The 27,124-nt window shown below is 39.5% G+C and overlaps 1 protein-coding gene across 1 annotated transcript; it reads left to right on the top strand.

Annotated features, from left to right (window-relative positions):
* LOC138848178 (vomeronasal type-2 receptor 116-like) lies at window positions 1-27,124 on the top strand. Its single transcript, XM_070067752.1, has 8 exons — window positions 1-492; window positions 10,023-10,186; window positions 11,830-12,121; window positions 13,319-14,125; window positions 17,660-17,887; window positions 19,078-19,201; window positions 22,118-23,011; window positions 26,850-27,124. The coding sequence occupies exons 1-8, from the start codon at window positions 1-3 to the stop codon at window positions 27,122-27,124; spliced, it is 3,276 nt and encodes a 1,091-aa protein (XP_069923853.1).

The following is a 27,124-nucleotide window of genomic DNA, read 5'->3' as shown; positions in this document are numbered from 1 at the left end:
ATGCTCTATGGTGATGTCAAGAGTCTCATGACTGTGGACATAATGAGAGATTACTTTCTAACCCTGGGGAAGGTGTGGATTGTGGTAGCAAAGACAGATATTGTTGTGTATGAGACGAACCACATGCTGCACTCTTTCCATGGAGACTTCTCATTTTCACACCACAGAAGGGAAATCCCTGTCCTCAAACACTTTCTCAAGACAGTGACCCCCTCCAGGTACCAAGAAGACTTTTACTTCAATAAACTGTGGTTTCACATTTTTGGCTGTTTACCTGTTGGGTCCTTTTGTGGAAAAATTGGAGTCTGCCCTCTCAATACTTTCTTAGAGTTTCTTCCAGGAAATGTTGATATAATGACCATATCTGACACCAGCTACCTCATCTACAATGCTGTGCATTCATTAGCACATGCCCTCCATGAAATCCTTCTGGAGAAAACGGAAAAGACATCTTTACAGGCTGCCAACCAGACCCTGCTCCTTCTTAGGCAGGTAAGTCTCCTCAAAAAGCAGGGCTTTGAACACCTGATGATATACATAGGTGCTTTATTATGGTCAACATATGATGCTGTTTTCTTTACTTGATCAGTAAGATCTGTCAGAATGGAAGATGAACTCCTTGACATGGGCTATTGGAAAGCCTGTAATTGCCTTCTTGTTGGGGATAATTCTACTGTTGAAAATCTCAAATTTGTTCCCTTAAATTAGGTATTATTTTGGAAAAGATAAATCATAATGTAGCATGAAAACTATGATATATTCTAACTCAAATCATGAGAAAACATGGTAATATTTAAAAAATCACATCTATATCTGTTTTTGGAATTTTATCAAAGTCAGAATACATGGACAGAATGACTACATCTGACAGCTGCTATTTAATCTAGAATGTTGTAGAGCAATCCTCCTTGAGACAGTTTTGGTGAAAAGTGAAATGGGTTCTAAGTTATATTTTAAAATGACTCTGAGAAATGAACTTGCATTAGCATAACTGCTATTACAAAATCTGCAACTATCAGGCAACAGGAACTGTGGGTCCATTGTTGAATATGAGACCACTCAGGATGCACCTAAGCATAAGATATTCCTCCTGAGGTACAGATAGATTTTTCATCCTAGCTTCTCTGGATCCATTCCCTGTATACAGAATATGTTTATTAGCCCTTGTTTGAATGTACCAGGCATAAATGAATTAATCAAATTTGTTGAATAAATTAAATAAACCTAATATCTAGGAAAGCTAAATATGTATATTTAGAAGTTAATAATTATACCTTTCCTCCAGCTTCATCCAATCCGGAAGAAAATCGAGTTTATCAATAGTGCTGGGGATGATGTATCTCCATGAATCAAGACACCATATAGCACACTATGATATCCACAACATTGTGAATTTTCCTGTGGTTCTTGGGTTGATGATTAAAATTGCAGAGTTTTCCTCCAAGAGTGCACATGTTTATGTGCCCTTGTTTGAATGTTCCTTGGATAAATAAATTAATCTAATTTGTTGAATAAATTAAATAAACCTAATATCTAGGAAAAGGTAAATATGCAGATATAGAAAATAATAATTAACTTTCCTCCAGCTTCATAAATTCCTGAAGAACATCCAGGTTGTTTTAAAGATTTATTTGTTTATTTGAAAGTCAGAGTTACACAGAGAGAGGAGAGGCAGAGAGAGAGAGAGAGAGAGATAGGTCTTTCATTTGATAATTCACTCCCCAATTGGCCACAACAGCCAGAGCTATGCCAATCCAAATCAAAGATCCAGGAGCTTCTTTTGGGTCTCCTGTGTGGGTGCAGGGGCACAAGGAATTGGGCCATCTTCCACTGCTTTCTCAAGCCAAAGCAGAGAGCTGGATAGTAAGTGGAGCAGCCAGGTCTCAAACTGGCAGCCATATGGAATGCCGGTACTTCAGGCCAAGGTGTTAACCTGCTGTGCCACAGCACCAGCCCAGAAAATACAGTTTACCAATAGTTCTGCACATGATATATCCTTCCATGAATCAAGACACCATACGGTGCATTATGATATCCATAACATTGTGAATTTTCCTGTGGGTCTTGGGTTGATGGTTAAAATTGCAGAGTTTTCCTAGAAGAGTGCACTGACCAATGCTTGGTCCTCAATGAAGAAATGATATATTGGCCTACTGACTTCAAGGAGGTGTGCTTCCATTTCAATAGGGTTACACACAGATGGACCTGATATCCTTCTGAGACGAGATTGTGAACCTCTGAAATAAATATTAAACTTCAATTTCACTTCTTGACTACACATAATGTAGTCTTTCTTACACATTTTCTATGTTGATGTCTATAGAAAATGAAAGTTTATAGAAGTCATCATACTCTTAGATTGAGCATATTTGTTCCTATAGCACTTGAGTGAATAAGATAAATGCAGCTAATGGATATGTTTTTCTTTTTATAGTGAAATGTACACAGCGTTGACATTACCTGTAGCTACCTGACTGTGCCATAGAACTCCAGAACATCTAACTGACAATATTAGGCTGTTTTGATTTTAGTTTCTCTGTAGTATATCTTGAAATGTGATATTGTGGGGCCTTCAGCTTAATTTTTATTGTTCAGTATTTCTTTAGCTATTTGAGTCTCTTGTGTTTCCCTCTAAATTTTAAGATTTATTTATTCAAAAGGCAGAGTTACAGAGAGAGATGGAGAGACAGAGAGAGGAGGAGAAAGAATCCATCTGTGGATGGCCACAATTTTGCTCAACAGGGAAATATGAAGAATTTCAAACAAGGAAACATAGAGTCTTTTGCCCCTACAGATGCAGAACAGTGCATCCATGTGCAGATCACGAGTACTCAAACCAGGAGAGAAGTCACTGCCTCCCCAAGCTGGTGATCTTCTTAGCCTTTGAGGAATACCTGGGGATGTCTCTGGCCTGCATGGCTCTGTGCTTTTCAAAACAGTGACCATTTCCACCATGCTGGCCAACACCATCTCTGGGATTCTGGCCTTCTGAAAACCTGGAAGAACAATGAGGTGATTGCTGGTATCAGCTTTTAACTTCATCATTCCCATCTGCTCCTTGATCCAACTGGCTCTATGTGGCATCTGGTTGCGAACCTCTCCTCCATTTATTGAGTTAGATGCACACTCTGAGCAGGGTGCCTGGCTATTTGAAAGAATTATTAAGGGATTTAAAGGGAGATATAGACTCAAATACAATAATAGCAGGGGACTTCAATACCCCACTTTCAGCAATGGACAGATCAAGCAGACAGAAAACCAACAAGAAAACAACAGAGATAATTGACACTATATGCCAAATAGACCCAGTAGATATCTACAGAGCCTTCTACCCCACAGATACAGAGTGTGCATATTTCTGCCTGGTGCACAGAACTCTCTCTATGATAGACCATCTGCTAAGTCATAAAGGTAGCCTCAGCATATTCAAAAAAGTGAAATTATACCATGCATCTTCTCAGACCACAATGCAATGAAGCTCAAAATCAACAACTCAAGAACCTCTGTATCATATGCAAACATGGAGAATGAACAACATGATTCTGAATGAACAGTGTGCCGTAGAAGAAATCAAAAAATCTCTAAAAACAAATGAAAATGACAACACAACCTATCAAAATTTATGGAATACAGCAAAAGGAGTATTAAGAGGAAAGCTTATCAGAGAACTCTAAGATGGTGGAATAGGGAGGAAGCACACTGATAGTCCCGGAAAAGATAGTTTAATAAAAGTGGAGATACTATAGTCTCAGGGAAGAGTTAGGGAATAAACTGAGAGGAAATTCTTCCAGAACTAGTGGGACACGGTGGACCTACATGGAGGGCACAGGCACCCAGGGCTTGGGACCCCAGCCACCTCATCTATGCACCAGCACTGGAAAGGGAGATGAGGCGAAACCACAGTAGCCTGAGACACTGGCAGAAAAGCAGCAGGAAGTGCCTAGAGGGGAGGAGGCTTGAAGCACCATGGGGGAAAGTTCACCAGCCTAACTAGAGGAAAGAAAATAAATAAATAAAAGGGACAAGTACAGACACGATTCTCTCTCTCCACTCACCTTACAAAGGTGGGGGAAAAATACAGCTGGCACCATTTTGGACATACATAAAAGCTGTGCCAGCTCAGGGCTGTGCCCACCCTCAGCCAAGCAGAAAAACCTGACTCTGGTGGGGAGAAATGACAGGAGACTAAGATCCAGTGACTATGTGGAGCTTATGAACTGGGACTGTGAAAAAAAAAAAACAAACTGAGGGTGTGTGGGAGAATTCACAGTGTGCCTGAGATGTGAGTACTCTCAGTGGGAGAAGCCAAAAACTCAGTAACCTCGGCAACCCGGTGGGAGACATTGCAGGGGAATCTGATTACACTGAGGACTGCACAGATCCTTTGTGAGGTTTTTGGGACAGAGCAGATGAATATTATACCCGCTGGAGCTAGCGCTCAAGTATTGATTGTCATCAACGAGAAGAGCTAAGCTGAGCAGAATTATTTCCCTTCTGAAAATAAAGAGAGAGAGAGAGAGAGAGAGAGAGAGAGAGAGAGAGAGAAGATTTACCATGTCAAACATGGGTGTGTCACATTTTCCACACCTTTAACCCTGAAGAACTGAACAGAACTCTCTGGCCACACCTACCACAAGCCTCTAGAGATTCACCAAAAGCAGACAGTCCACTTAATCTAGAGTCATAGTATAACCAGAAAAGCCACCACGGCGAGGGAAAAAAAGAAGAAACCAAAGAATATTTATACAATGCCAAAAAACAAATGCAGAAACAGAGGAAACAAGAACAAGGAAGACATTATGATGCTCCCAAATGGACATGAAACTCCAATACAAGATTATGAAGACGATGAGATAGAAGAAATGCAAGATACAAATTTCAAAAAATTTATGATAAGAACATATAGGAGTTATCAAAAAGAAATGCATGAACTACCGAAATCCATACTGGAAGTACAGAAAAATCTCTCTCCTGAAAATGAAATCTTAAGGAGGAATCAAAATGAAATGAGGAATTTAATAGAACATGAAATTGAGATATTGAAGAGACATCAAAATGAAATGAAGAATTCAATAGAACAAATGACAAACACATTGGAGAGCATTAAAAACAGAATCAGTGAGATAGAAGAGAGAATATCAGACTTAGAAGACAGAGCACAGGAAAGTATACAGCCAAACCAAAGACAAGAAGAGTAATTAGAAATCTAAAAAATATTGTTGGGAATCTACAGGATACTATTAAAAAACCCAACATTCGGATTCTTGGAGTTCCTGAAGCATGGAGAGAGAAACTATTAGAAGGCCATTTTAGTAAAATACTGTACTTACAGTATGGACTTCTGTAGTTCATGCATTTGTTTTTGATAACTTCAAGATGTTCTATTTTAATTTTTTTAAAATTCGTATCTTGCATTTCTTCTATCTCATCGTCTTCATAATCTTGTTCATTTAGGAATGTCATGATGTTTTCCTTGTTCTTGTTTCCTTGATTTCAGAATGTGTTTTTTGGCATTGTGGAGATATCTTTGGTTTCTTCTTCTTTTTTTTCTCACTGTTGTGGCTTTTGTGGTTACACAATGACTCGATTAAGTGTACTGTCTGTTTTGGGTGAGTCTCTAGAGGCTTGTGCTGGGTGTGGCCAGAGAGCTCTGTTCAGTTCTGCAGGGTTAAGGGTGTATCAAAGGTGACACACCCAGGTTTGGCGTGGTAAATCTTCTCTCCCTTTTTTTATTCAAAAGGGAAATAATTCCACTCAGCTGAGTTCTTCTCCTTGATGGCAATCAGTGCCTGGGCGCTAGCCCCAGTGGGTATAATATTTGTCTGCTCTGTCCCAAGGACCACACACAGGATCTGTGCAGTCCTCAGTGTAAGCTCAGATTCCCCTGCAATATCTCTCACCACATAGCCAAAGTTGCCCAAGTTTGTGGCATCTCCCAATGAGACTACTCAAGTCTCAGCCACACCATGATTTCTCCCACAAACACTCAGTTTATTGCTTTCACAGTGCAATTAATAAGCTCCATATAGTCACTAGGTCTTAGTCTCCTGTTATTACTCCCAACCAGAGTCAGGTTTTTCTATTTGGCTGAGAGGGGCGTGGCCCTGAGCTGTCACAGCTGTTACGGATGTCCAAAATGGCACCTGCTCTATTCTCTCATACGTCTCTGTAAGGTGAGTGGAGAGAAAGAATAGTGTCTGTACCAGTTCCTTTTATTTTTTTCTCTCCTCTAGTTAGGCAGTGCACTTTCTTCCATGGGGCTTCAAGCCTCAATCCATCTAGGCTCTCCCTGCCACTTTTCCACCAGTGTCTCAGGCTACTGTGGTTTCACCTCACCTCCCTTTCCAGTGCTGGTGCATAGATGAGGTGGCTGGGGTCCCAAGCCCTGGGCGCCTGTGCCCTCCATGTAGGTCCACCGTGTCCCACTAATTCCAGAAGAGTTTCCTCTCAGTTTTTTTCCCTAACTCTTCCCTGAGACTACATTTCTCCACTTTTATTAAACCATCTTTTCCCAAACTGTCTGTGAGCTCCTTCCCTATTCCATCATTTGGAGCCTTCCATCTGCAATGCATCATCTACTATTCAAATATACAAAATACTTAGATATAAATATGTTCAGTGTTGAAATTCTAGGCAAATATAACTTACACAGGTAAAGCCAATATAGTAGTATTTCACGTGATATGACTTCATGATGACATTTCTTAATGGTTTGCTTTTTAATGAATATTTTCTTAAATATCCATTTCATAATTCATTTATTTTATATTAATTTTTAAAAAAGAAATATTTTTTAAGAATAGGTAATTATGTTCTTTAATAATACTGAATGATGATAAAATACTCAAGTGATCTAAGGGCTTTGCTAATGAGTACACCCATCCCAGATTCTTTCACACATATCACTGCCAAACATAGAACACAGTAGCTTTGGAGGATTCTGGGCTGGAAATTGATTGTATTTCCAAGGTAACTCAGGTTATGCTATGGTAAAATATGAACCCCAAAATTGTGAGAGATCAAAGCAGTAAAGATTTACATTAGTTTCAGAGTGAACATATAACAGTGGTTTCTTAAGAGAGGAGGTTGTGTCCAGCACCGTGGCTCAATAGGCTAATCCTCTGCCTGTGGCACTGGCACACTGCGTTCTAGTCCTGATCGGGGTGCTGGATTCTGTCCTGGTTGGCCCTCTTCCAGGCCAGCTCTCTGCTGTGGCCAGGGAGTGCAGTGGAGGATGGCCCAAGTCCTTGGGCCCTGCACCCGCATGGGAGACCAGGAGAAGCACCTGGCTCCTGGCTTCAGATCAGCACGATGCTCGGGCTGCGGCGGCCTTTGGAGGGTGAACCAATGGCAAAGGAAGACCTTTCTCTCTGTCTCTCTCTCTCCCTTACTGTCCACTCTTCCTGTCAAAAAAAAAAGAGAGAGTGGGGGTTGTGCTCCCCGAGACATGGAGAAAAGATGAGGGAAAGACCACTGTCCTGATGATGCTATGTGCAAAGTTCATGCCTTCTCAGTTGGAATCGCAAAACTTACACAGTCTGTGGGAATCTTGCATGTTTTCTTCCATGCTCTTAGCAAGGAGTAACTCTCCTTAAAACAAGGGGCATGTGAAATGAGATCTTATCTGTACTCAGAACAATGGAATGCAGCATGGGGATGGCCTCATCCACAACAATGTTCCATGTTGTTGCCATGATCCACACCGTACCCCTGTGAAGAAGCATTTTTCCACAATCTGTACATTGACAAGACTCTACATCATCATGTAATAAGCGCACATTTGCAGAGGAAACTGATGCTCCTCTTGAAAACAATAACACTAGTTACTGGGGAAGCCTTTTCTTCCCACATTATAGATGTATTTGTCTGGATTTTATCCCTTTATTATCTGAATACATCACTAACATGTACAATATATTTAGGACTCCTATGTGCATGTACATAGCACAAACTCGTTAATTAAGCTAGTTGGAAAAATTAAAGTCTAGGAAAAAGGCAAATAACCATATGTAAAAATTAACCTCAGAAATTTATTTCACCCTCTAATTTCTAGTTTTATTTATAGTAATAGGACTTGAAAATGTCTGTGTCCCTACTTATAGACAGTCCTTAGAAAACAAGTGAATTTTTCAAAGGATTCCAAAGATATATTCCTCATATATCCTAAATTAGAAATCATATGACCCAGAAGGCAAGAGTTAGATCAAACTATAAATAATTTAAATATAGTCAGAAGATTTGGAAGTTTTATTTTTGGTCATACCCAGATTCTCATAATATCAAAGAAAATCACACTCTCATTAAATAGTCCAAGGGTAGAGATGTAAAATAATATAAGTAAATATACATACAATTGCATTTATAAACTGTATACATTTTTGTAAGTTTTGACCTACCAGATAACACAAGGTGTCTTTAAACAGAAATTGTGAACTCTGATGATCTGTGGATCGACTTGTATTTGTTGAATCAAAAATTAACCTTGAATTTCATTTATTCAACTTAAAAACAATTTTTAAAAAACCTACACAAAAATCACAGTAACCTATCCATCCATGTTTTGCTTATGTTATTGAAGAACTACAATTAGCTTCCATAAAGATGCATCCAACCATTGCCACTCTTGCAACTACATTTATTGATCGAGTTAAATCAATCACCAATTTGTTGTAAGGGTGCATGGACAAATGTTTTTCATCATTTGAGCTCATGTCACAGTGGCTACCATACTACAAACACAAAAACTCAGCTTCTACCAAAAAGAAACCTTGACGATAGGGAGATTGAGGGAAAATAAGGACTGCTGAGTACACTTGCATCCCCCACATCTCATTGAGTGCTCTCTCTCTTTCCAGTTATGACTGTCCTACAGCTTCAGCACTTCCAAGGAAAATCCAATTTACAAATAGTGTTTGGGATGGTATATCCTTCCATGATCAAGACACCTTGTGGCAAACCATGATATCCAGAGTGTGTGGATTTTCCTCTGGGTCTTGGGTAGTTGGCTAAAACTGGAGTTTCTCTGCAAGAGTGCACATGACCAAAGCTTGTTCATCAGTGCAGAGATGATAGAATGGCCTACTGCATTTAAGGGGGTGTCGTTCCGTAAGAAGAACCAGAAACAGAGGGGGGTGAGAAGAGATGAAGTATGAACCTTTACTGTATTTTGATGCACTATGAACACAATTAGTTTACACAAGATGATGTATAATGGTAAGTTCAGGGATGACCTACTGCCCTTCTCTGGGTGTGTTGACTTATTAGCAATTCATGAAGCCCGTTTCTCTGTTAAAGTACTATGGGCTGAGAGATATTAGGCAGAGCCATGAAGAGACTTTTGGGGTGTACATATGGTCATCAGTGGCAAATGTGACCTTTCACCTTCTTGATGAATGGTCATGTGGAATGATGAAACTGAGTGTGTTTTTTTAATTCCAATGTTAATTCTTTCTACAGTTGCCAAATGCCTCAAAACAGTTGAGTGGCCTAACAACTCTTGGCCCCTGTGCACACAGGTTTATGGAGCTCTGTCCCAGCAATGCCCTAGGGAGCAATGAGAGTCCAAAGCATGTTTTCCAAAGCTGTTTTTCCCCATAATGGAGAGTGGCAGGTGCATAGCCTCAGGGCAGGGTGATGCCATGAGTTCCTGGATGGGACAGAAATGAAGCAATAAAATATATAAAAGCCAGAGTTCTTCTTATCAAAGGGACATTATGGCAAGGCCTCAGCCCTGAGACTCTTTTGATATTTCTTCCTTGTGATTCTGGTTGTGTCCCTGTGTGACTCAGTAGTTAGCACATATTGTCTACAGCTTGAGGGCATACAGAAATACTAGCATCAGTTGTGCCCTACATAAAAATCTGGTCTCCCTACAGGGGTTGAGGCAACAGACATAATCAAAACAAAATTTTCTCTTAATATCAGCAAAGACTCCAGCCTTTAACTTTATGTTTGGTTCACTTGACATGTTGTTTTCTGTGATTTTTCTCAACATACTCCTGAATTCCTCATACAGTTCACAGGACATACCTCCCAGGAACTGTTATAATTCCATGAGACCAAGTGTCTACAGAGATGGGGTCCTGGTACTGGGTGGGTTTTTCCCCCTTTACTTCCTGGAACCAGAATCAGACATGGTCCGGTTATCTTTTTTATCCAGGCCAATGGATAAAATGGAGACATACAGGTAAGTCCAACATTGATTTATGTGTCAACTGTGGTTCAGACTGTGAGAGAGTGTTTCCTTCTATCTGTGAGTGGTTGATTGCACTTAAGAATTTTGAAAAAAAATCATATACAGAAGCGGCAGGAATGCAAATCAATGAATCAATGAAAGCTGAGTTCCTTCCCTTCTTTTGCTTTTTGCAACCTTCCCTTTCCATTTTCTGCTTGCTCTCCACTACTGCAGAGAGTGAGAAACAGACATTTTGTATTCACTCTATTGATCTCACCTCCTGATCAGCCTCCAAGAGTCTTGAAATTAATGTGCAGGGACTTAAGACCCGGCAGCCTTCTATATGGGGAAAGAAGTAAACTCATCAGCTTGCAGCTGACAGCAAGTGCTATGAGTGAATAAAAATCACCTTATAGGGGAATTAATTGCAATTAAGCAAAATGATAAAAGTAAGAAACACTTCAAAATGTTTCAAAATGTAATGCTCTTATTTTTCATTCAGATAAGTTAAAGTAAGTATGGAACAGTTTTCAGTAGCATATTTTTTGATGGTTATACTTAGTGTATTATAAGTAAACACTGTTTCTGATATAAAAAGCTTTTGAAATCAACCGTTTACTCATTGGAGCAAAATTTGACTATTTTTAGGTAAAAAAGCAAAGTTTCAAATTCTGTAAGAATAATACAAAATTGTGTGAAACTTGAGAAAAATGCACTTGCCCTAAAATCAAACACTGCCATTTGCAAAATATGTAGACATAGTGCATGAATGTAAATCATCTTGAAATGACAATCTAACAACTACAACATTCAAACACATGAATCCATGCACCTAAACAGCAGATAATCGCATAAATTGATTTAATCCCACATAATCTATTGACAAATATGTATTTTATTGACACTCAAATTACATTTGAAATATAGAAGTAAGGAAACATTTCAAAGAAGAGGCAAAAAGCTATCCACTGTGTGAAAACAAAACATCTACACTCTTGTTCAGGTAACATTTGTGAGCCATTACTAATACCAACAAATTATAATTCTGCATAAGTCATGCAGAAAATGTTAAAGAATAAAAAAATGAAATGATAAAATAGAATTCAGTGATGTGGAAAACAGTGTATAAAAGTAAGGTGAACATTGTAAATATTCTGAAATTTCACATTCTGAAAAAAATGCTCTTTTTCAAGGCAAATATATTTGAACAAAATTGCTTCTGTGAATTATGATACAGGAAAATTACAGAAAGGGCTCATGAAAATGGCTTTGGTGAATAGATTAGAGATGTTCCCAAATGATAAAATGACTGATAAGTCAGATGGTATTCAACTATTTCAGAAGGTACTGAAAATAGAGATGTTTGCCTCTTGGGTTCCACCCCTAAGTAGAAGTGAAATCCCATGTTGGGACACATCAAGGCTTTTTTTTAAGGGATCGAGTAGGTGAATGTGATCATTACAAAATTTTCTTCAGAGGAGTCCAAAGGGGAATCCCACAATTTCCTAGAGCCCTTGGAACCTCACTCACATCTCCTCCAGTTGCCAGAGCTGAGACACCACTCAGTGTGACCATTGCTGCTTCACGGCATGGCTGTGGTGTTGTTCTGAATTCCTTGGTCTCACCCATCTCCCTGATGTTGCTCCTCTCTTTAGGTGGCTGTGGAAGAACTACCAATACGTGCTGGCCTTCCGCTTTGCTATCCAGGAGATCAATAAGGACCCCCAGCTCCTCCCCAACCTGACCCTGGGTTTCCAACTCTACAATTCTGTTACCAGTGGCCAGTTCACCCTGAGGAGCACTCTGCACTGGCTGACTGGAAAGCACCATCTCATCCCTAACTACACCTGCCAGACACAAGGCAAGACGGTTGCCATAATTGCTGGAACCACATCAGCATTTTCAGCTGAAATTGGGACAATGTTGGAGCTATACAAAACCCCACAGGTAAACGGGTTGTGAATTCTTGTGAGAAATGCTTCCATCTCCCACCAGACCTGTGACATCTAAGGCAAGGTCCTGTGGAAGCCAAGTGACATAATCAAGTATTAGTTGAAACAGACTTTGGGGAATTCCTTGGATTGTGAGAAAGGGAAAGAGCAGTGGAAGGTGAGAGCCTCAGCCCAGATCCACATCTAGGGCCAATGTATGATTGTTGACTTTCAGAGAAAATACACACAGCAAAGAGATATCCTAGGATGACTGCATGTTAGATATGCATATATAAAGACCTAGGACAGTACTGTCCATTTGGAACCCACTTAGGACAATGGCAGTTCCAAAGATCATCAAAGAGTGTTTGGGCTGAGCTAGATTTAGATATTTCACTCTCTCCCTACGCTCAGTCCTTCCTTCCTCACATTCAGCAGATTCCTTCACAGGGCCTCCAGTTCACTTTCCATGTTCTACTCAGAGATTTCAATCTTAGTGTGTGTTTCATGGACGGAGAAACAAAGACGTAGGTAGACAGTGTACACCCGTTCACTAGTTTAACAACCAAATACTGACTATGGTGCTGGTGCTGATTGTCCTTCGAAAACGGAGGGGCCTGGGACTCAATTCAAATCTCCCAAGTAGGTGTCAGGAACCCAGTTACATAAGCCAATTAATCTTCTCCCAAGGGTCTGCATTCACATTCCCAGGACTTTTAAAGGAGACCCACTTCAAACAAGTAGCAATCTACACACATCACCAGCAAGCTCAGACAGGAACGGTATAGAAAAATTCTTTGTGAAAAGCAATTTTAACAAAACTCTGAGATCAAAGGTGAGTGTATTCTTCAAGGCAATTTAGGTTATGCTAGCAAAATTAATGAAATTCAAACTATCAAGAAATCAACACAGTAAAAATTGTCTCAGAGGTAACATATAACACCAGTTTCAGGGGGAAATTTTCCACATACGACATGGGGTGAGAAGTGCGAAGGACCAATGTCCTGGTCCAAAATCCATGCACTCTTCTTCCCTCAAATGAATATGAAGATTTACAGGTATCTTACACATTTTTGCATGCTGTGAATGAGGATATCCATTCTCATCCTGAAAGCAATAAGCATTGAAGCATGGATTTCTCTGAACCCAGATGATAGAACGTGGTCTTCTCTACCCACAAACCTCAGATCATCATGGTTTTCTTTCCATTCAGATCACATACGGTCCTTTTGATCCCATGCTAAGTGAGAGAGACAAGTTTCCATCACTCTATCAGATGGCCACTAGTGACAGCTCTCTGGCCTATGGAATGCTCTCCTTGCTGCTACATTTTGGCTGGATTTGGGTGGCGATCTTTGTATCTAATGACATGAAAGGAGAGCAGTTCCTACAGGATATTGAAGCTGAGATGGTAAAGAAAGGTGTCTGCTTGGCCTATTCAGTAAAGCTCCCTGACACTAAGTCAAGGTATGAAGAAACTGAAATCTCTTTCCTAGAGGGGATCCGAATTTCATCAGCAAATGTGCATATTCTATATGGTGATGTGATGGGCCTCTATACCATGGAATTTCTAAGCAAATACTATTTAACCCTGGGGAAGGTGTGGATCATGGCTACAAAGTGGGAGATAGTTGTGAAGGAGACAGACCACATGCTACACTCTTTTCATGGAGGCTTCTCATTTTCACAACACAAGGAAGAAATCCCTGGCCTCAACCACTTTGTCAAGACAGTGGACCCTTCCCACTACCCAGAAGATTTCTTCCTCAGTCAACTATGGCTTCATGCTTTTCACTGCGTACCTCCTGGGCCACTTTGTGGAACAATTGGAGTCTGCCCACCAAATGCTTCCTTTGAGTTTTTCCCAGGACGCATTGACATGCTGACCATATCTGACTCCAGCTATTTCATCTACAATGCTGTGTATGCAGTGGCCCATGCCCTCCATAAGATGCTTTCAGAGCAAATGGAAAAGAGATCTCCAGGAGACACATCTCAACCTAGGATTCTTCCATGGCAGGTAAACGTCTCTCAAAACAGGATATGCATTGCACTTCTGATGGCATTCTCGGGTATTTCTATTGTAGTACCACATGACCATGTTTTCATGCTGAGATTGGCATGATGATTAGTGGGCTCTTTCACACCACACCAGGCATAGATACACCTTTAATTGTTATCTGTGTGTGGAGGAATTTTTATCTGCTATCGAACACTTAAAAAACAGTTCCTGCTATGGAACTTGCTGAAAATATTTAAAAACAGTATACATACTTAGAAATGCACTTAAGTCTACAGATAAATAGTTTTGGTCATCTGATCACACAGATAACCAACACCCAAATATACAACATAGTATTTCTAGTACCCAAATGAGCTCCATATCCCCCCCCACTCAATTTCTTTTTTTACATGTGAAAGAGGAGCATATTGTCATTAACAAGATATGATCCAGTGAAGCAATATTAAAATTACATAGCCAATGATCTGACACCACAGAATTTTATAATCTATATATTAACTAGGACAAATAAGAGAAACATGATATTTTTGTAGTTCAGGCTTATATAATTTACTGTAATGACCTCCAGTTTTAAATGTCAAGATTTCATTCTGAATCATGTCTGAGTAATATTCAAATATATATCACAATTCCTTCACCCAGTCATCAGTTGATGGACATCTAGATGGTTGCACTTCTAAGGTATTGCACATTGAGCTGCTATAGAATTCTGAGTGCAGGCGACTCTTTCATGTGTTGATGTCATTTCCTTTGAATACATTCTCAGGTGTGAGACTACTGGGCCATGTGGTAGAACTAGTATTGGTTTTCTGAAAAACTCCTCTCCTGTCTTCCATTATGGTTGTACCAGCTTACAATCATTCCCATAAAATGTATTGGGGTATTTTTTCCAGACCCTCAGCAGAATTTATTTTTCAAATTTTGGATAATATTCATTCAAAGTGGGGCAAGTGAAATCTCACTTCAGTTTTTATTGGCACTTCCCTGATGGTTACTGGTCCTGAGCATCTTTTCATGTTTCTCTTGACCATTTTTATTTCATCCTTTGAAAAATGCCTGTTCATATCTTTAGTTCACTTCTTAACTAGATTGTTGGTTATGTCGTTGTTAAGTTTTTTGAACTCCTTATACAATCTGGACATTAATACTTTCTTGGATCCATGTTTTGCAAATATTTTCCCCCATTCTGTAAGTAGTGTCTTCACTTGGATGAGTGTGTCTTTTGCTGAGCAGAAGTTACTTAGCTTAATGTATATTGTTGCCTTTATTGCCTTTATTTCTTGGATTTTATCCAAGAAATTGTTGCCTAGGTAAATATCTTGCAGTGTTTCCCCAATGTTTTCCTCTTGTAATTTGATGGTTTTGGTTTAAAGCTTAAATCCTTGATAAATTTTAAATTGATATTTGTATAGGGTGTAAGGTAGCAGTCTGATTTCATATCTCTAGATGTGGAAATCCAAATTTCCCAACACTACTTGTTGAAGAACTGTCTTTTTCTTGGGAATCAATTTAGCTCCATGTAAAATTTTCAATTCATACTCAATAATGACAGATCATAGAAGAATAATGTTATTTACTGTAGGATGAAATGCTATAAAATACCTTAATAAAGCTCATTACAAAGACTTGGAAGAAGGAAATGATTAAAACTACTCTTTTGTTTGGAAGGATTGCAAAGCTAGGAAATATGGACTATCATGTATCCCACAGCAGCTAAAAATCTATTTGGTTATAAATATTCCCTATAATCTCAAAAGGTAGCTGTATTCTCAACAAAAAATAGTCAAAGTGCAAAGAGAGAAATAAAAGCCATGGAACAATAAACTCTACTGAGGTAAAAAATGTTATACAAATAAACTACACATACACAGCATACACATTTTTGTAAGTTAAGAACTACCAGCGGCAGCCAGAGATGTACAAGCAGATTTGGTAAAATGTTTATTTAGAAAAATTATGCTTGGATTTCTAATTCATTGAATTTAATTCAACTGATATTATTTTCAGTTTTCTTAAACTTTTAAAAAATCATTTCAAAATCAGAATTACTATGAGAAAGAGAGAGGCAGAGAAAAGAGGAGACAGATCTAGCATCTGCTGATTCACTCCACAATGGCTGCATGTACCAGGATTAGGCCAGGTCAAGCCAGGATGCAGGAGCATCAGTTGCTCTCCTACATGAGTGCAGGGGCCCAAGCACTTGGAACCTCAAGTGCTGCTTTCCCAGGCACATTAGCAGAAAGCTGAATCAGGAGTAGAGCAGTTGGGGTTTCCATCGGCACTCACAGGGGTGCTGGGAATTGTGGAAAGTGGCTTGACCTGCTGCACCACAAGATCAGCCCAAATGTTGTTAAATTAAAACAAAATTTACTGATATAAAAGAACAGATTTCATGTATTTCATTGATACAATTTTAAGAAGATAACCATCCTTTCTTCCTTTCCCTTCTCAGTCCCCCCTTCTTCCATTCCTTTTTTCCTTTTAATTTTTGCAACAACGTAATTTCAATTTACTTTAAATCACAGAGTTAATGCCTCACTAATCATGATGTTCCTCAAATGAAAAGTAGAAAGATAACTGCTCCAAGGAATTTACACAAGGGCGATAAACACAAATCAAAGCCTGAGAAGTCAGTTTCATTTTTATATATTGTGTTTTTTTCTTCTATTCTATATTATATAGTACCCATCACCAAAACACACTTATATATTCTATTTAAGGAACTGGTATATTTCACTATGCATAATGGTATCCATGTGAATCTATTTTTTTGCTAAAGAGAGAATTTCACTTTTTGGTGGGGAGACAGGGTCAAAATTTTAAAAGTGCACACAAGTGCACTCACAATAATCAAGATATTTTGCATATAAAGTCATGCTATAAAAAAGTCATGCTATTCTCATGTGGAAGAACTAAGATGAGCTTTCCTAAACCAATAACCAATCTTTCATGGTCAGCAACCCTGTGGGACTCATCCTGTGATTTCTCTGTTTAGAATCAGATGCTCCCCATCACTTTAATAGGGGGGAGGCAGAATTCCCCACACTTGAACCCATGATTTTTTTAATGTATTTCACAGGTAGAGTTATAGACAGTGAGGAGACAGACAGAGAGAAAGCTCTTCCTTCCATTGGTTCACTCTCCAAATGGCCGCTATGGCCGGCACTGCATAGATCCAAAGCCAAGAGCCAGGTGATTCTTCCCGGTCTCCCATGAGGATGCAGAAGCCCAAGCACTTGGGCCTCCTCCACTCCTTTCCCGGGCCACAGCAGAGAGCTGGACTGGAAGAGGAGCAACTGGCACTAGAACCCAGTGCCTATATTGGATGCTGACACTGCAGGCGGAGGATTAACCAAGTGAGCCATGGCGCCAGCCCCAAACCCATGATATTTTGATCAGTCAGAAAAAACAGCCTCCGCCCAATAGAAACCCTGAGGATAGACAGGAGGAAAAAGAAGAATTTCTAAGTCGTGTGCACCTCCACCTCTAATCTGAATGTTCTCTCTCTTTCCAATTGTGCCTCCCCTCCAGCTTCATCAACTCCTGAGGAAAATCCAATTTACCAACAGTGCTGGGGAGGATGTTTCCTTCCATGAAACGAGACACCATATGCCACACTACGATATCCACAACATTGTGAATTTTCCTGCTGGATTTCGTTTGCTGATTAAAATCGGGGAGTTTTCCCCTGAGTGTGCACGTGGTGAAGACTTGGTCCTCAATGAAGAGATGATAGAATGGCCAGTTGCATTCAAGGAGGTGTGGATCCATGGGAATATTGGATACATACAGAGGGCTTGATGAAAGTATGGGAGGATATTATGTGTGAGAATTTACATAAGCATTCAATTCTCAATTCACATATTGGCTTCAAAAGATATGGTGTTCCTTACACATATATGAACCAGTGTGTATTAGAAGTGCATGTTTGGATTAGATATTGTTGTTTTTCTCTGGGCATGTTAATGCATTCCTAGGTTGAGTGACTAGAAAGAATGTTAAGAAATAGAGATAGAGATCAATACTTAGACATAAAATTACTAAATGTATGTCACTACAAATTCTAAAATTTTATTTCAACTTTTTATTTATATAATGTGAAAAACTTCATGTATTACATGTATATTTATAAAGATAGTGATATTTTCATCATTTAGTGAGTCATTATTATGTTTTGATGCAGTACGAACACAGTAAATTATGAATTGACCATTTGTAGAAAAATTTCTGATTTTCCTTTGTCATTGTGGGTGCTAATCAGTTCAGTTTTTTTTTTTTTCTGAATACCACCTCACAGCTGTGATCAAAAATTTTATCATCATTGTGCTGTTGAAATACCCCAGACAGTTTTGCGGGTAATTTTTATAACTATTGTGTGTTATATAACAAATGCATTGGCAGTATCAGGAATTGATGCCCTCCCTGGGTATAGAAGTCCAGAAGTAGATAGATGCACAATCAATGGATTATTACATTTGTTCACCTTTTCTTTGTGGGCTTGTCTTTTTCTTAGTAGTTACTATCAGAAGTGTATCTAGTCATCAGGCTTTTTGAATATTTTTCTGGCATGTAAAATCTTCTACTCAATCAAAGAAAAAGCCGTGTAAAATAGTCTCAGACATACACATTCTAGAAGAATTACCACATACAAAGCTAAACTGAAAAGATTTCAGAGGAAGCAATTCAATAAAGAGACAAATGCCCAGAAGCATAGATCCAGTGATGAGCAAAATTAAACCCATCAGGTGGCCTCATAATATTTGGTAGGCAGTTGACAAACCTGGAATGAGCATCTTAGAAACTCCAATTGGATGTCTAAATAAAATCAATAAGATACAGCCTGAGGAAGACATAGTGATGACCTTGGAGTGAAAAGGCAATTAGGGACATCCTATCACAGTGCCTAATGTCATGCAAAGCAATGACCATCACTTCTCTTTCCCCATCAGACTCCTCAGTCTTTGTGTAGCCAAAGGTGTGGTCCAGGATTCAGGAAAATGCCACAGGAAGGAAAACATGTCTGCTGCTATACTTGCGTTGTTTGTCCAGAGAGAGACATTTCCAATCATACAGGTAGAATACATATAATTTACCTTGAGAACTCTACCATTTTAACTATTTCTTGATAAAAAGGAAACCAAGAATATTTGCGATGAGATAATAGTTTTCACTCACTATTTCCATACCCTTGTTGTATGCTCACTATTGCCATCTCATTATGTGTAAGCTGTTTTCTGGAGGTGCTAATCATCTCAAGCTCAACTGTGACACTGATTTGATCTGGTATCCTTCTTTTCGATCCAGCACTGAATGAGACTCTCTCAATCTGAAATCTAAACAAGAAATATAATATTTGTATTTGTTAAGGCTCTGTATGGTTATCTAGAAGTCTTGAATTCAAAACTTTTTCATGAATTGTGATGGGAATATTGCATTACTTTCTGTGCTACGTCTTTGACATGGTGCATGCTGTTCAGTACACAGAATGAATGACACCACTTTTCCTTTATGGATATACAAGAAGAAGAGAAAAAATAAGCTGAAATATAGACACAAATATCAAAATATATATCCAAGCCAAATGTTTGAGAAATGTAAAAGTGTACTAAGACTCATTGGTAAATAGTTCCACTGTTCAATGTATAATAAATATGTTTATAATAATTTGAATTCTTCCAAAATAATGTTTCAATTCACATCATCTTAGCTCTAGAGATATTTTGATTTCAGTATCTTCAAACATTCTATACAGAGTTTCCAGTATGAAGAAAACAGAAAAATGACTTCAAGTTTCAGTGAAAATATTCAACATGCAGTAATTTAGTGAAAGAAAGAAAACTAAAGTATCATGCACTGACCCATTGTACAATATACACTTGCCTATATATTCCTGGTGTATCTCCAAGATAGGTGCCAGATGTACCTACAGATTCTATGAAAAGGAAAGGGAACACATTGAAAAGAATTGTAGGAGAAAATTCCTTTAAATTTTTGCAAATATTTATATTCTATTTTTTTACAAAATAATTTATTTATTTGTTTGAAAGTCAGAGTTGAAGAGAGGGGGAGAGCATAATAGAGAGGGAGAGAGGATGCAGTGAGGATCTTCCATCAGGTAGATTCACCCTCCAGATAGCTCCAATGGCCTAGACTGGGCCAGGCCAAAGTCAGAAACCAGGAGCTTCTTCCAGGTCTTGCAGAGGCCCAAGCATTTGGGCCTTGCTCTGCTGGTTTCCTAGGCACATTGGCATGGAGATCGTTTGGAAGTGCAGCAGTCAAGACATGAGCAGGCACCTGTTCAGATGCCATCATTGCAGGCAGTGGCTTTAACCACTACATCACAACTCCACTCCCTGAAGCTTGTACTCTTGCATGAGTACCAAGGATAAAAACAGAGTAGGACTCTTACTGCAAGTATAGCTCAACTAACACCATTTTCTTTTTCTTTCTTTCTTTCTTTCTTTCTTTCTTTCTTTCTTTCTTTCTTTCTTTCTTTCTTTCTTTCTTACAGGCAGAGTGGACAGTGAGAGAGAGACAGAGAGAAAGGTCTTCCTTTGCCATTGGTTCACCCTCCAATGGCCGCCGCAGCTGGCACGCTGTGGCCGGCACACCGCACTGATCCAAAGGTAGGAGCCAGGTGCTTCTCCTGGTCTCCCATGCAGGTGCAGGGCCCAAGGACCTGGGCCATCCTCCACTGCACTCCCGGGCCACAGCAGAGAGCTGGCCTGGAAGAGGGGCAACCAGGACAGAATCCAGCGCCCCGACCGGGACTAGAACCCGGTGTGCCAGCGCCGTTAGGTGGAGGGTTAGCCTAGTGAGCCACAGCGCCGGCCCACCATTTTCTTTCTTTTTAAAAAAGATTTATTTTATTTGAAAATCAGAGAATCAGTGAACGAGAGAGAGAGCGAGAGAGAGAGAGAGAGAGAGAATCTAATTGTTCACTCCTCAGATGGAACAATGGTCTGGGATGGGCCAGCAGGTACTGGGAGCCAGGAGCTTCCTTTTGGGTCTCCCACATGGGTGTTGGGGTCACAAGTGCTTGTGGAATTTTCTGCTGCTCTTTCTAGGTGATTAGCAGGGAGCTGGATTGGAAATTCATCAACTTAAACACAAAACAATGTCCATAAGGGATCTGGCATTGCAGTTGGTGGCTTTACCTACCGTGCCACAACACCAACCCTATTTTGGTTTGTACAATTGAAATTTGATTGAAAGAGATACATATTTTCCAACTGACCTGTTCTTAATGACTTTTTTCATGCTGTAGCCATAGAAGTGCATTATTTCAAGTGAGACAATGTGGTGTCCAATATGCTGTTCACATGAGCTATAATGGTGAACAAGCCATAATTTCAAGTTAACAAGAATGCCTAGTTGTCTTTGAGTAACATGATGAAAATACCACTTATTTCCATAGAACCACAGAATGACAATCAGCTACAATTCCCATCTATTCAACCTCAGTATCACAACATTTATATGGAAACATGGACAAGATGAATCCATGTAGGAAGTTAGGAATGGAGGTCCCAGGAATGAAAGACCGTTTATATAGGCCATTTCCATTTGAGGATAAGGAAGAAAATCCTTAAACCTGATGATCCCAGATAAATATTCTAACCCACGTGAATAAAGGATTTCTCCAGAAACGACTCTGAGGACTGTAGAGAGGAGGGCTGGGAAGAATCCAAGCCCATATGAAATATAGAAAATTCCTCATTGTTTAGAAATTAAACACTGAAAAAAATCTCTGACAGATAGGATGAGAACACAGAGCCCCATGTGCTAATGAGCTAGTTTGAATGAGTTTCCTCCACCTGCAGACGAGCATTCTGCCTTGGTTAGGTGCGCAGAAATACTTTAGTGTTTCTTGGTATACATCACCCCAGGCTGGACTCACCATGAAATTGCAAAGGTGAACTTTTTCCCTAACAGGGAAAAAGGAGCAAATTGTGAAATGGAAACACAGAGTCTTCCTTTTCCCCACAGATGCAGAGCAGTGCATCCCATGTGCAGATCACGAGTACCCAAACCAGGATAGAAGTCGCTGCCTCCCCAAGCTGGTGACCTTCTTAGCCTTTGAGGAATTCCTGGGGATGGCCCTGGCCTGCATGGCTCTGTGTTTCTCTGTCCTCACAGCTGCAGTCCTCTGGGTCTTTGTGAAGCACCGAGACACTCCCATCGTCAAGGCCAATAACAGGACCCTCAGCTACATCCTGCTCATCACCCTCCTCCTGTGCTTCCTCTGCTCCTTACTCTTCCTTGGCCGTCCCAACACAGCCACCTGCCTCCTCCAGCAAATAGCATTTGGCCTTGTGTTCACAATAGCTGTTTCCACCGTGCTGGCCAAGACTATCACTGTGATTCTGGCCTTCAAAGCTCTGAAACCTGGAAGAACGATAAGGCGGTTATTGGTATCAGGCACTTCTAACTTCATCATTCCCATCTGCTCTTTGATCCAACTGGTTCTCTGTGGCATCTGGTTGGGAACCTCTCCTCCCTTTATTGAGGTAGATAAACATTCTGAGCATGACTACATCATCCTGGTGTGCAACAAGGGCTCAGTCACTGCCTTCTACTGTGTCCTGGGCTACCTGGGTTCCTTGGCCCTGGCCAGCTTCATTGTGGCTTTCCTAGCCAGGAACCTGCCTGACACGTTCAATGAAGCCAAGTTCCTGACGTTCAGCATGCTGGTGTTCTGCAGTGTCTGGGTGACCTTCCTGCCTGTCTACCACAGCACCAAGGGGAAGGTCATGGTGGCCGTAGAAGTCTTCTCCATCCTGGCCTCCAGTGCAGGGCTCCTGGGCTGCATCTTTGCCCCCAAGTGCTACGTTATTCTCATAAAACCTGATAAAAATTCTTTGAAAGCTTTAAGGAATCAATGCAGTTGTAGGAGACCCTAAAATATTTTTCTCACTAGTTTCTCTACATTTTCAAATTTTGTAAACAAAAACCAAATTGGTAGTAGATCCAACATTAGAAAATAAGCAAAACTAAAAAACATTTTTGTTTAGGTATTTGACCTAGCAATTAATTAATCTTGCCCCACATGACAGTAGCTAGGTTTGTAATTTGGTTCTGACCCCTGATATCAGATTGCTAGGATATTAAACACTTTGTGTCCCTGTCAATTTTTTTTTCCTGGCTCCTGGCTTCTGGACTCAATCCAAGATAAACCACTATGGGAAATGAGACTTGAAGTAGTGAAAGGTTGGACTCTCAACCATCTCTCTCTTTCTCTCTGCTTCTCTCTCTGCCTCTCAAAAATGCAAAGCAGGCTAGAAATATTTTCATATAAACTAAAATGAATCACTGTTTAAAACCTAAACAAAGCTGAGCATCAACGTATAAATAGCAATTACATTGCATATGATAGGGCTATCCCTGAACATATACAGAGTAATTAATTTCACCTTTGTTTATTACTTTAGATACCATATATGTTCTTATTTGTTGTTTTAACTTTTCTTTAATTAATAGAAATTTCAAAAGTACAGCTTTTGGATTACAGTGGCTTTTCCCCCAATAATTTCCCTCACATCCGCAACCCTCCAATCTCCAGCATCCTCTCCCATTCCATTCACATCAAGATTCATTTTCAATTATATTTATATACAGAAGATCAGTTTAGTATATAATAAGTAAAGATTGCAACAGTTTGCACCCACACAGAAACACAAAGTATAAAGTACTGTTTGAGTACTAGTTATAACATTAATTCACATTGTACAACACATTAAGGACAGAGATCCTACATGGGGAGTCAGTGCACAGTGACTTGTTGTTGTCTTAACAATTCACACTCTTATTTATGGCGTCAGTATTCACCCTAGGCACTTGTCATGAGCTGCCAAGGATATGGAAGCCTCTTGAGTTCACCAATTCAATCTTATTTAGACAAGATCATAGTCAAAGTGGAAGTTCTCTCCTCCATTCAGAGAAAGGTACCTCCTTCTTTGATGGCCCCTTCTTTCCACTGAGATCTCATTCACAGAAATCTTTCATTTAGGTCATTTTTTTGCCAGAGAGTCTTGGCTTTCCATGCCTAAAATACTCTCATGGGCTCTTCAGCCAGAACCAAATGCCTTAAGGGCTGATTCTGAGGCCAGAGTGCTGTTTAGGACATCTGCCATTCTATGAGTCTGCTGTGTATCCTGGTTCCCATGTTGGATCGTTTTCTCCCTTTTTGATTATATGTTAGTATTAGCAGACACTAGTCTTGTTTATGTGATCCCTTTGACTCTTAATCCTTTCAATTTGATCCATTGGAAATGGAAACTGACCACTTGGACTAGTGAGATGGCATTGGTACATGCCACCTTGATGGGATTGAATTGGAATTCCCTGGCACATATCTAACTCTACCATTTAGGGCAAGTCAGCTTGAGCATGTCCCAATTGTACATCTCCTGGCTGGCGCCGCGGCTCACTAGGCTAATCCTCCGCCTAGCGGCGCCGGCACACCGGGTTCTAGTCCCGGTCGGGGCGCCGGATTCTGTCCCGGTTGCCCCTCTTCCAGGCCAGCCCTCTGCTGTGGCCAGGGAGTGCAGTGGAGGATGGCCCAGGTGCTTGGGCCCTGCACCCCATGGGAGAACAGGAAAAGCACCTGGCTCCTGGCTCCTGCCATCAGATCAGCGCGGTGCGCCGGCCGCAGCACGCTGGCCGCGGCAGCCATTGGAGGGTGAACCAACGGCAAAGGAAGACCTTTCTCTCTGTCTCTCTCTCTCACTGTCCACTCTGCCTGTCAAAAAAAATAAATAAAAAAAAATTGTACATCTCCTGCCTCTCTTATTCCCACTCTTATATTTAACAGGGATCACTTTTCAGTTAAATTTAAACACCTAAGAATAATTTTGTGTTAATTAAAGAGTTCAACCAATAGCATTAAGTAGAACAAAAAAACTAAAAGGGATAAAGTATTAAGATTTTATGTTCATATTTGAAAACATGTCTCAGTTATACCTGCTTTATGTTGTTTCTCTAAATGTCATGGAGAATTTGTCATTTTGTGGTTATAATTGAAGTGGAATTTCTTTCCAAATACTAGAGTCAACTAGTCCATGCACATTCTTCTCTTTGAACACTGTATTGTTCACAAACATCTTAGTAACTAATTATTTTCTAGCTATATGGAAATGGCATTTTTATTTTTATCACATCTGGAGGTATTTTTCACAATTACATAGCAGTGATTCTATAACTGTCTCATCTACCATTTGACTGCTATCATTTTGACCTTTGCTTAGAGTTCTTATTCCAGGAGACAATGATGCTATTATTGAGGTGAAATTCACATACCCAATAAGAACCACTGTAGTATTTGACAAGGATGTGGTATTACAGTACTTTCACATTCAAATTCTACATTGATTTCCTATAAAGTATGTTCAAAAGTTTGAGCAATAATCATGTCTGTAGATTGAGCCTTTTGCATCACCCTGTAATCAAAGCCTTTCTGCATTAAGCAGCCACTTGCAAGTTTCCATGAATGTTGTTTATGCAACCATTCATCTCCTTTAGTTGCTATGTGTTTACCTACTCTGGACAGTTGCTGGCAATGGAGTGAGATAATATGAGACCTCTTAGATCTAGCTTCTTTCACATGGCATTACATTTTTGATTCACCCAATTATAGCAGGTACCCTTCATTATTTTTATAGCTGTATAAGATTCAATCTTATGGCTTTTCCACATTCAACGTATTCAATCATTCAAAGATGGTGATTTGGGTTGTCTGCAAACTTTCATGTTATGAACAGATTGTTCTGAGCATTCTTGTAAAATATATACATTTGGTACGCACCTTCAGCTCTTCTGAGTGCACAGGGTATTTCCAATGGTTCTGAGAAAAATGCAGTGAATATATACGTTTATTTCAGTAAAAACTTTTAGTTTTTATTTATTCATGTTTTAGACAAGTATCTAAAACTGAAAGCAATTAAAAACACACACCCCAAAATAATTGACTTACAAGTGAAAAGTTTTAGAAAGTAATGAAGATACTGAAGAAACAAAACTTTCTATTATCCAAATATATGAAATACTTAGATATAAATATGTTGAGTGTTAAAATTTTAGACTAATATAACTTATAAAAGTATAGTCAGTATAGTAGTATTTTCTATCATATGACTTCTTCATGACATTTCTTAATGGCTTGCTTTTTAATGAATATTTCTTAAATATCCATTTCATAATTCATTTATTTATTTTATATTAATTTTTAAAAAAGGAAATATTTTCTAAAACTAGCTAATTATGTTCTTTTTTGTAGGCTCTTTGAAGATTTTATACTCGAATATATCAACTCTTGTCAAATTAGGATTCTTAAGTTAGATTTTCTTTTTTTAAGACCTATTTATTAATTTGAAAGAGAGAGAGAGAGAGAGAGAGAGAGAGAGAGAAAGGTCTTCAATCCACTGGTCCACTCCTCTATTAGCCACAACAGCCAGAGCTACACCTATCAGAAGCCAGTAGTCAGGAGCTTCTTCCAGATCTCCCATGCAGGTGCAGGGGTCCAAGGACTTGGACCTTCTTCTATTGCTTTGCCAGGCCATAGCAGAGAGCTGGATCAGAAGTGGAGCAACTGGGACTTGAACCAGCAATCTTTTGGGATGCCAGCACTGCAGGCATTGGCTTTACCCGCTATGCCACAGTGCCAGCCCCAAATTTAGATTTTCAGTGAAATTAATGCATCCAATTCAGGGCTTCAAGCAGTCAGATAATTCACAATGTTCACTTCATCTTCATTTATTGATTTCCTGGGTACTGAATTTATCTATGTCTTTTCACATTTTACAAAGGAACCTTCACTATAGATTGCCATATTTCTTAGGCAAAAATATGAAGTTTTGCAATTTAAAATGTGTTTATGTTATTGTGAAGAAGAGAACAGATGTTCTGTTTTCTCTCTATGAATTTCTTTGCTCCCCTTTCCTTGGAAATCTGGACTTTTCTAATTTCCTACATTTCATCCATAATTTGAATGTCAAGTAA

The sequence above is a fragment of the Oryctolagus cuniculus genome, unplaced genomic scaffold (assembly GCF_964237555.1).
Source record: "Oryctolagus cuniculus unplaced genomic scaffold, mOryCun1.1 SCAFFOLD_50, whole genome shotgun sequence".
Classification (NCBI taxonomy): Eukaryota; Metazoa; Chordata; class Mammalia; order Lagomorpha; family Leporidae; genus Oryctolagus; species Oryctolagus cuniculus.
Note: the sequence above shows the minus strand (reverse complement) of the source record. Positions and strands in the feature narration are given on the sequence as shown.